This window comes from Rhinopithecus bieti, unplaced genomic scaffold, assembly GCF_001698545.2.
Source record: "Rhinopithecus bieti isolate Rb0 unplaced genomic scaffold, ASM169854v2 scaffold_36004, whole genome shotgun sequence".
NCBI classification, from domain to species: Eukaryota; Metazoa; Chordata; class Mammalia; order Primates; family Cercopithecidae; genus Rhinopithecus; species Rhinopithecus bieti.
The window spans coordinates 2,247,309-2,257,904 of record NW_016815976.1 but is presented as its reverse complement, the minus strand read 5'-3'; the positions used below and the strand labels follow the sequence as shown (position 1 = coordinate 2,257,904).

Here is a 10,596-nt window from a genome sequence, read left to right as displayed (position 1 = left end):
CTAATTACCTTGGCTCAGTTACACATTTAATCAAAAGCCCGCCTCCCCCACTTTTAGCCCCAGAGTAAGAGTGTAAAATAGGGCGCTTAGAAGTCTAAGCGACAAAGATCTTCTTACCGAGAGCGAAGGGACAAAACTCATTACAGATAAGCCTAGTCCTCCCATTTCCCCCGGACGCCTCTCCCCGATTGCTAAAGCAGCAGCCGCTCCCCGGGTGGCTGCCAGGAAATCAGTACGGCCCCGCGGCAATGCTTTCACCCTGCAGGGGGTAAGAGGCGCACTTCCTGCGCTCTCCCCGCGGCCAAGCCGGGGTGCGGGAACCTTCTCCAGAGAAGCTGCGAGTTGGGGAAACTCCGCCACCGATCCACCGTGACGCTGAGACAGGGGATGTGGGGCTCGGAAGGGCTAGATTTCGCAATCCTGGGTTCGATATTCCTCCCCTCCCCCACTTTCCCCAGCCTTGGACTGGGCCAATGAAAGCCCGAAAAGGAAAAAAAAAAAAAAATTGAATCTCAACCTAGCAGGAGTGCAAAGGCCGCTCGGCTTTGTTTCCCGGCGGGGGAATGCGCTATGTTGGAGGCGCGAACAAGGGCCGCGGACGGTGAGCCCCACCGCGGCAACTGCCAGGAGGTGAAGCCGAACAGGAAACCCCATCGCTTTAAAAAGGCAGCTGTCCGCCCTCCGCCTTTCCCCGCGCCCGGGCCAGGGGCCCCTCAAGTCCGGGATCCGCGAGCTACGCGGACGGGGGATCTCGCCAAACCCGAGCAACGTGCGGCGTCTTTTAAGAGCTCGAACAACGGGAATCCGGCAAAAGACACGCCGGCTCCAGAAGGCAGCCTCCCTCCTCTCTCTGAGCACGGGCTACAATCGCCCCCCGTCCTCAAACTGTCCCAGTAGAGGCCGCAGCCACCGGTGTCGCGCGGACAGAGCGGAGCCGAGGCACCCCGTGCAAGGCGGGAGCCAAGCGTGGCTGCTTTAAGATCGCGGAGAGCGCGCGCCCGCCGCCAGCTGGCCCGGGCTGCGCGCCCCCGCCACCACCGCGCGCCCCCTGCTCGCTCGCTCGTTCGCTCGCCGGCTTTAAAGTCTCTGCCAGGATCCATGCTCACATGTTACTTCCTGTATGGAGGCATGGCCAGTTTCCAGCCCCGCGCTCTTCGTTCCTCCCCAGCCTGCGCCGGAGCCACAACTTTCAGGAGCATGGACTGAAGGCGCCCTCGCCCCAGCGCCCCTCTGAGATCCTTTGTGTTTTTCTCCGTTTCCTCTGGCCGTTTCTATTTTGGGGGGCTCTCCGCTCCCCCCGCCTCTCCCCTCCCCTTCCCCTCTCGCAAACATGCCTCCTTCCTTCCCGGGGCCCTGGAAGGAGCTGCTTGCCTGAAGCCCGGAGACGCCGCGCCGCGCTCAGCCCCGCCGCCGCCCGCCGGCTCTCGGGCTGTGCTGCGCTGCCGACTCAAGTTGGTGATCCTCGGCTGCTCGCCGCCGCCGCCGCCTGCGGTCCCTGCCTGCCCAGGGCCCGGGGCATTGCCGCCGGCCGCCGACTCCGCGCCCTGTCCGCTCGGCTCTCTCCTTTTTGAACGGAAAGCAGCCCTTCTCCGCCGAGAGGATCGTCCCCAGCGTGGCTCTGCGTTCCCGGTCACTTTTTGAGATTTTCCGGGGGGCGCTCGGCGGCTTCCCGGATTCCAAGGGGACTCGGGCCGCCGAGCGCGGGGGGCCCGTGGAGCGGGCGAGCCGGGGAAGCGCCCCGGCTTAGCGGAGGCTCGCACGGAGGCAAGAACTTATTCAACAAGTTTATCCCCCTGCTTTCCTCTTTTCGATGTGCGTTTTCGGACATGCGGAGGTTACTGGAACCGTGTTGGTGGATTTTGTTCCTGAAAATCACCAGTTCCGTGCTCCATTATGTCGTGTGCTTCCCCGGTGAGTGCCGGCCGCCGAGGGGACGCGGCCCCGGCCGGCGCGCGTTGGGGATGCAGAGTTGTCGCCCGGGCGCGGAGCTCCGGCGCCCGTCCGGGAGACCCTGGAGAGGGTGGAGGGTGGCCCGGCGCCCGGGGAGTAGAGAAGGATCTGCTCCGCTGGCTTGGGCGCTGTTTAGGGAGGCTGGCTGGTGGTCGAGGAAGGTGGAGGCAGGGGCCGGCCGGGGAGGGGCTGGGGGACGCGGGGATCTGCTCCCGTTCCGTTTCGGGGGGCCTGGGGAGCTGGAATCGGGAGAAAGGGGTACTTGCTTTGCTGACTCGTCGCCGATCGGGAGAATTAGAGTTGTGGGGCGGTTGGGGAGACTGAAGCCATGGTAAGGATGCCTCTGTGGGTTTGGGGAGCCCGGGATGAGCCCCCTCGCTCCGGCGGGTATTGGAAGGAGCTCAGAAGGTGGGGGTTTGCTTCGCTGCTCTCCACCCCTTTAGGAAGGCTAGGTTTCGGAGAATGGAAGTCGGAGGCTGGCCGCGGAGGACTGAGGAGGTGGGGAGCAGCCTGCGTTCTGGGGTCGGGGACGCCCTCCACCGTTCTGGGGGCTGGGGCGCGGGCAGCCCTTCGGTGCCGGCGTGAGCCAGCCTCCTTGGGTGCAGTGAGAGGGCAGGGCGCAGGCGGCTAGGGGAGATCCGTATCTCCCTTAGCCCCGACCGTGGCCCCTTCCCTCCACTGCTCTGCTCTATTGGATTGCCGGGGTCTGGACGCGGGGAGGGGGCGGGGGCGGGTCGGCGGCCGGGTTGCCGTTCGCGCCTGGGCGGATTTTTTCCTGTCTCGCGCGTCTTGCCTACCTTCATCTTTGCCCTTTTGCAGGCTGTTCGCGGCTGGCAGACCCAGAGCCGCCCCTTTCTGGCCAGGTTAAGACAGGAACAATATTGCCCATTGATAACGAGAATAAATCACCGCACGTAACGGTGTGAGGCTCGGCGACCCTCCACTTCCAGCCCTCAGCTGGCAAGCCCCCCTCTTCTCTCCTCTGGAGAGGGCAGAGGCCAGCTGCCTCCTTCTCCTCTCTGGCAGGTCCCCTGGGCAGCAGCCCCGAACTCCCTCGTAGCTGTCCTGCTCCCTCCCTGGGGGTGGAGGCCAAGTCCTGCCCTAGCCCGGGGAAGGTCTGGAAGAAAGGGGCGATTCGCTTTTATCCCTCGCTCCCCTCAGGACAGAGAATTCCCCGTTTTTCTGTCCTCTCATTCGTCAGCTCCTGGATACCCGGAGGTGGAGGTTATCTGAATCAAGAAAAAGAGGAACGTGCCTCGAGGTCTCCGCTCTGCTCGGTTACAGCCGCCTGTCCCCGGGCGGCTGGAGCGCCCGTTTTTGGTGCAGCGGGTCCCTTAGTCCCCTCGTGCGCCGTGGAGCAGGGCTCGGGAGCCCTCGTCACTCGGGGATCCCTCTCGGGGGACTGGCAGCGAATGCCCCCTTTGCAGATTCGGGGATGGCCTCGAGGGGCAGAAAGGCAAAGCACCGTCTTGTCTTCTGCACCCTCTTTTCTCTCTTGCGCATCCTCCTGCCTGCGGAGCGGCACGGAGCTTCAGCCCAGAAACGCAGCTCGGAGGCCGAGCGAGGACATGCGTCCACACTCACCCTGGGGCCTGGGGTTTGCCCACTGGAGTCCTCCCTCTACGGTAGTGTAGGCCATGGGGACATCTCCCCTTACAAACAACTGCCTTCATTCACTTAAAGACTACTGCTCACTATTTGGGTTAATTATCTCCCCCTTCTAGTCTCCCCTGCTTTACCACGGACTTGCCGGCTGAGCGGGCTCAGGTGCACACAGGGGTTGAGCTTTGTGAGGGCCACTCTTTAATGGGTGCAGTGGGAGGCCGTGGAGGACAGACTTGCAAATTAGAGGAATTTCCAATTCCACTTCTGTCCTTGCGCTCGGGGATGCAGTCAGTGGGCTGACCGTGGTTTTCTTTTCCCTGGTGTTTGAGGAAGCTTGAGATCCAAAATGAGACTGCCAGGGAGCGTGCCTTCGTGGGGCTTGGACCATTTTCGTCTTCTCATTTTCTTTTCGCGCCCATGCTGCGAGGTAAATAGCCCCTTCCCTGGTCCGGGAGCCGAGGGGTGTCGGAAAGGAAAAGGACAGTGGTGGGAGGCGCAGGGAAGAGGGCGGTTTGGTTTGGAAAAGTGCAGCCCGAGAGAGGGAGCAGCAGGCTTTGGAGCACTGCAAAGTTAAAAAATATCAGAGCTTGGGGAGACGCTGGCTTTCCGTTTTCCGAGGTTGCCGCGGCGCCGCTGGACCTCAGGGGGCGCCCCCGAGCCACTGGTGGGGCTCCTGCCACCTCCACACTGGTCGGCCTCGGCCACTTCCACGCCGCAGGGATGGGGAGCGCGTGCCCGGGTTCCGAGGCTCTGGGGCTGCTGACGCGCCTTGGCGCGAGGAGGCGGCCTCGGCCTGGCGTTGCTGCTCCGGTCTTTCTCGAAACCCGGTGGGGGCTGGAGCTCGCCTTGGGATCCCCACTTGCTTGCTATAACCTCGAAAGCCCTTATCTGTTTGACACGAGGGATAAAAATGCTTCTGTTTTGGAGTAGGGTCCTCCTTATGAGGTCTTAGCCAAAATCCTTTGTTACTTAGTATTTTTGTTTGTTTCCTCTCAGAATCATAACTCAGCATAACTCTTCAGTTGCATTTGAGTTTTCAGCTCCTGTTTAGGATGTACGGGTTAGCTGTAGTTTGGGCAGGGTTTTGGAAACACAGCCCTGGCATGAGCTTTTTCCCAGTGGATGGGAAACAGTGGATTTTTGTCTTTGAACAGCAGTGTGGCAGGTTTGGGATCCATTCAGCGTTAATAATGCTTCAAGTGATCCTTTCCAAGTGCAAAGCCAAGAGTGTTACCAAACATGATATTAGGCATATTACGTTCCTATACATCTTTATAAAGCACTGCAGAACTATTTACAAAAATAGCGAAATATAATGGATCCCCCACCCAACTTCAGCACTCACAACTCAATCTTTCATGTCTTCCTCCCCAACATCTTATTATTTTAAAGCAAATCCTACACATAGTTCATTCAAACTCTGATATATATCTCCAGTCACTGGGAATTTAATTGCCTCTGACACAATATAAAATATGTTACTAGAGAGGGTTAACCTTTTATCTATTTTACGTTCTCAAGCTATTCAGCAGATTTTTTAAAATTGATTTTTGTCTTTCGGCCCTCAGAGTGAAACTCTGGTTTTGATATGTTTTGTATTGTAATTACATTACATCTAGGATGCTGTCATTGGAAACACTTCAGATGGATAAGCTCAGCTGTGTACCTTGGATGTGTCAGAATTGGAGGTTCCATGATTAACGTCGGGTGAATCGTGAATCTCCCTTTTAAGCTGTCTCTTTTTTTATTTGCATGTGCGGGCTTTAGTTCTGATGGGCATCCCTTATGGACTTAGGAAAAGGCAAAAGTAATATTTGGAAGTCAGCAATCTTTCTCTTTACAGGGTGTGAGATTGTACAGGGTTTTTTTCCCTCTCCCTCATGTATCATATTTGAAAATGAAGAATCTTTACCCAGTCTCTAAACTGGGTTCCTTTGACACAATTATGGAATAAAACCTTTGATGTTTCCTTCTAAACAGTGTTCACATTTGAGGGTTGATGGAGTTACAACACTAATAAAGATAGGCATAAACAGGGCCTTTTGGAAATAGGGGAGGTTGCTGCTGTTGCTGGAAGAAGAAAGGTCATAGGAAAGATTGGCTGATGTGGGAAAAGTCACTACTCTATAGTGAAGCTTTGAGCATTTCCCCTTAATTATGGGTCTGTTTTCACTGAATAAAAGATTATGTTGTTGTTTACATGAAGCAATCCAGGGCATGCTGAGGATTTAATGCAGCAAAACAAACAGCCGTTTCAGATTTGCCTTTCTATTCTAAACTGCTCCCAAGTTAGCAGAGTAGAATCAGTTATACCTGTGTGCCGATTGAAAGTAATTTTCTTGGCATTCACCTGAGATCACTTAAAATGCCCTAGAGTAGTTATTCGGGAGCCTCTCCTACTCCCTTGCTTCCCTTCCTTTTCCTGGAGACTTCTTTTCTTTTTTTAAGGTAGAGTCTCACTCTATCACCCAGGCTGGAATGTAGTAGTGAGATCCTAGCTCATTGCAACCTCTGCTTCCCCGGTTCAAGCGATTCTCCTGCCTCAGCCTCCTAAGTAGCTGGATCTACAGGCGTGTGCCACTGTGCCCAGCTAATTTTTGTATTTTTGTAGAGACAGGGTTTCGCCATGTTGTCCGGGGTGGTCTTGAACTCCTGACCTCAGGTGCTCTGCCTAACTTGGCCTCCCAGAGTGCTGGGATTACATTTCTACTGGGCTGTTGCTTTAACACTTTGCTTTTACAGTGAAACGTTGTTTGTTCTTTTTAAATCTGGATTTCCATTCAGCATGTGGGACAATGAAATGCCATTTCTAGGCAGGATGAAGATTACAATATGTGTACATTCTGAATTAAGAGATTTAAACAATTGTAATTAATACTGTCATCCTGGGTTACATTTCATGTGGTCACATTCCAGAACCCGGAGTTTATGAGAAAAATTTAGGGCATCTGAAGTTGCCTCTAAAGCACTGGATGCCCTGAAATTAGCCCTTCGTTTGCTTTGGTTCAAAGTTGACCTCTGTTAGATGTTGGGTAGTGGTCCCTGAAATTGTTTTTGGCTATATCCTGTTTAGAGAATAAAATGGGCTGTTTTATTAATATTATGGAAGCCAAGAAGTACACTGCTCCCCACCTTTAATTCTCCACCTGAGCTTGATCTAGGTTAAGCAGCCACTGATGAGGTAGAGGGGGTGGCTCAGGAGGGGCTGAGAAGAGCCTGCTCTGTGAGGGCTTCTTGTGGGATTTGGCAATAGTCACTGAATTTGTCCCAGAATGAGGTTGCCTGTGCAAATGATTAAAAGATAAGGCTGGGCACTGTGGCTCACTCCTATAATCACAGTGCTTTGGGAGGCAGTAGGGTCGCTTGAGCCCGGGAGTTTGAGACCAGCCAGGGCAACGTAGGGAGACCCTGCCTTTACAAATAATAAAACACTGGATGCACTCTTTAGTCCCCACTACTTGGGAGACTAAGGTGGGAGGACTGCTTGAGCCCATGAGGTTGAGGCCGCAGTGTACTGTGATCATGCCACTGCACTCTAGCTTGAGTGAGACACAGTGAGACCCTGTCTCCAAAAAAAAAAAAAAACCCCACAAAGTCCACATTTGCCAGTCTGAGAAATGGGACCAACCATCTTGCTTGGAAATGAACTATATCCAGTACTAGGGCAACGTTCTGTGCACTTAAAAAATCAACTGTACTTGTATAAAAAAGAGTTATCTGATACGGACTTTGCTTTGACTTATTTTTGGTATTGTGTTTATGTGGAGTTGTAACCAGCAAAATCAATAAAAAGGATAAGTATATTCCAGAAACCTGTATTTACTTCCTGTTGCTTTTCCCTACAATTTGCCTGTTGCAAATTTCTAAGAACTCAGGATTGTTAATGACTCTTTAAAAAATGTCTTAAAGTAATATAGGTAAATTTCACTTTCAGGAAAGTCTGTGATGATTGAGATGTAGAACACATAAATTTGTGGTTTACTCAGTACGAAAAGGATTGTTAGGCATAAGTGATGGCTGTGCAAGATTGCTTTAAGTAGCTAGAGGGCTTCTTGAGTGATTGTCCCCTCCCATTGGGACAACTATAATTGGAGGGACCATTTTACCTGGTATCATTTGTAGCAAGATATTTGGTGTTTTGACAGAAAAATATATTCTGTGTGAGATAGCTTGCTGGATCTATGCAGGCCCAAGGTTTTCATGATTGCAGCCCTTAATACAACTATTAAAGAATTTTTGTTTTTGGTCAGGTGCAGTGGCTCATGCCTGTAATCCCAGCACTTTGGGAGGCTGAGGCGGGCAGAACACGAGGTCAAGAGATCAAGACCATCCTGGCCAACATAGTGAAACCCTGTCTCTACTACAAATACAAAAATTAGCTGGGCGTGGTGGTGCGTACCTGTAGTCCCAGCTACTTGGGAGGCTGAGGCGGGAGAATCGCTTGAACCCAGGAGGTGGAGGTTGCAGTGAGTTGAGATGGCACTACTGCACTGCAGCCTGGGTGACAGAGCAAGACTCCGTCTCAAAAAAAAAAAAAAAAAGATTTGTTTTAAGTGCTTCCAGGGATAGGAAGAGGAATGACAGGTGATGAGGTTTCTATATGTGCCTGGTTTCTCTTTTGGAAACCTCCCAAATGGAATTGGGTTGTGTTTCACTTGTACTTGGGGTGGATGTGGGGAGGGAGGTAACTTACATATTGAATGAAAACTTTGATGTGTGTCAGCCAGTTGATGACAGTTAACCATACTGTTTTGTCAGCATGTAGCTGGAAGAAATCTTTTAGGAGCCTGGAACTTGTTAATGCTTTTTTATTTGTTTTCTAAACTAGGTGGCTATTGAGAGTTATACAGAATATAGCAAAGTAGGTAAGAATATGGCCTCTGGAGCCAGCCTGCCTCTGCCATTGCTAGCTGTGCTACCTTAGAAAAGTTACATACCCTCTCTGTGCCTAATTTTTTTTCTTCCTCTGTGAAATGGGGTGGTGATAGAAGCCTGACTCCTAAAGTCTTTGTGAGGCTGGAATGAGAATGCATATAAGGACTTAGTGCATGGTAAATAGTAAGTGCTCAATAACCATTTTTTTAAATCAGAAGTTTTATAGGTTTATTTTTATAGAGACAGGGTCTCTCCCTGTGTTGCCCAGGCTGGTCTTTTGTTTTTTTTTTTTTTGAGACAGAGTCTCGCTCTGTCACCCAGGCTGGAGTGCAGTGGCCGGATCTCAGCTCACTGCAAGCTCCGCCTCCTGGGTTTACGCCATTCTCCTGCCTCAGCCTCCCGAGTAGCTGGGACTACAGGCGCCCACCACCTCCTGACCTCGAGTGATCCTCCTACCTCAACTTCCGAAAGTGCTAGGATTACAGGCCTGAGCCATTGCTCGTGGCCACCGTTTTTATTTTATGTGTTCTTAAGAGATTTGGATAGGAGTGTATGGAAGGAGGACAGTGGAATTGAAAAGGACAACTATGTATAGACTTTTTAAAAAAAATGGTGTAAACATATGTGATGGGTTTTTGTATCTGTCTTTGCTGTTGAGGGCGAGGAGGAATGGGGATCAGCATGAGGACATCCTATGTAAGATTACTAACAGGTTACATTTCGAGATTTAAAGAAATGAGAAAGCCCTCAAGAAGTCTGAGTCTTGCCCACATTGCAAAGGAGGTCTCTGCTTTCTCAGCTTAAAGTGGGAAAAATGCTTTCTGCGGGCTTAAAATGTGTCTGATGAATCTTCCAAATCTCTGTGTAGAAAGAATCGCCTGGTCCTGCATCCTGAGATGTTAATTCCTCTTCTCAGGCCTTATGGACGGTGTGGTAATGGAGGAAAATAGGTTACTCGTTACTGGGATTCACTTTGGCTCCACTGATGGGAAGCAAACAGTAGTTGGGTGTTTGCTTTTGTTTTACACTTGTGTAACACTTGAACACATTCATGTCCTGTCTCTGTATTTTCATGGATTCAGAGCTACAGAGCATATGAGAGAGAACCAAACACTCATGCACACCTCGTGCCCTCTAATCTTTTCTTTTTTCTTTTTGCAGACTGAAATCAGCATGATATTTTTCTGGCCAAACAACAAAATGTGATTTTAAACTACTCAGTTTAGCTATTTTTGGGGAGTAGCAAAGTGACACAGTTGGCTGCTGAATTCTAGCAACTAAAAAAGAAAAAAATGAAAGCATAGTTCATGGAATATGTAACACTTCCATGTAAGAAAATAGGACAACTGGTCTTATTTTTGGGTCTGTGATACTATCTTTCTAAGTGAGTGAAGCAGGGTGTTGTATAATGCAGTGGATATACTTTTGAGGAATTCATGCTAGTTACACTATACATCTAAGAGGTATTTGAGTTATCATACCATTACTGCCTCATGAATCCTGCAGTGCGCTTAGATCCGCTCATTAATTGGGAATGATTTGGGTAGGGGACACAGCCATAAACTATTGACCAAGCATACAAGCATAGTCTAAATTAGTGAGGAAATATTACTGACTTTTTAAGGTTGTCTCGAGAACTTTTTAAGAATTGTGAAAAGGATTTATTTACAAAGCAGTGGTTATTTATGAGTTCTACCTGTTTTTTAAAATGGCACTTTTCCAGAAGTGTTTCTCTCTAGTAAGGGTGGAGGCTTATTAGCTCTGTCCGTGGGTAGCTAAGGGTGGTTACCCTTGGGTGGTTACCTAACATCTTGTTGAAGTGGGATTGGGTGGCGCTGGGGATCTGGGAGTTTCAGATATACATATCTCTTATTCAGAATCCACACCAAAACCCCAGAGACCTGGGTTGAAATTCTTAGTTCATTACAGCATTTACCTTGGGCAAATGGGCCTCACCCTTTTAATCTATAAAATGGGAATAATAATTATGATAGCCTATGCTTACCAGGCACATGTGATCTATGCCCCATACTTGAGTATTTTATATGCTTTTAATCATCCCTGGAAGTGGAAACCGTGATTATTTCCACTGTAGGGTGAAGAAACTAAAGTTGAAGAAGGTAGGTCCAAGGTCACCGGGCTAGCAAGGCGCAGGGGTGTTGGCGG

At 50.7% G+C, this 10,596-nt stretch overlaps 1 protein-coding gene across 2 annotated transcripts in view; it reads left to right on the top strand.

Moving 5' to 3' along the window:
- The first annotated feature begins 1,049 nt into the window (after positions 1–1,049).
- The window catches only part of PTPRG (protein tyrosine phosphatase receptor type G), a 747,615-nt gene continuing 738,068 nt past the window's right edge, over positions 1,050–10,596 (top strand). Inside the window, exon 1 of one of the 2 annotated variants that reach the window (XM_017854227.1) lies at positions 1,050–1,911. In XM_017854227.1, coding sequence (XP_017709716.1) covers positions 1,827–1,911 — 85 coding nt within the window. In that variant the 5' untranslated portion in view covers positions 1,050–1,826. The remainder of the gene's footprint in view (positions 1,912–10,596) is intronic. The other variant, XM_017854228.1, reaches the window with a different exon arrangement.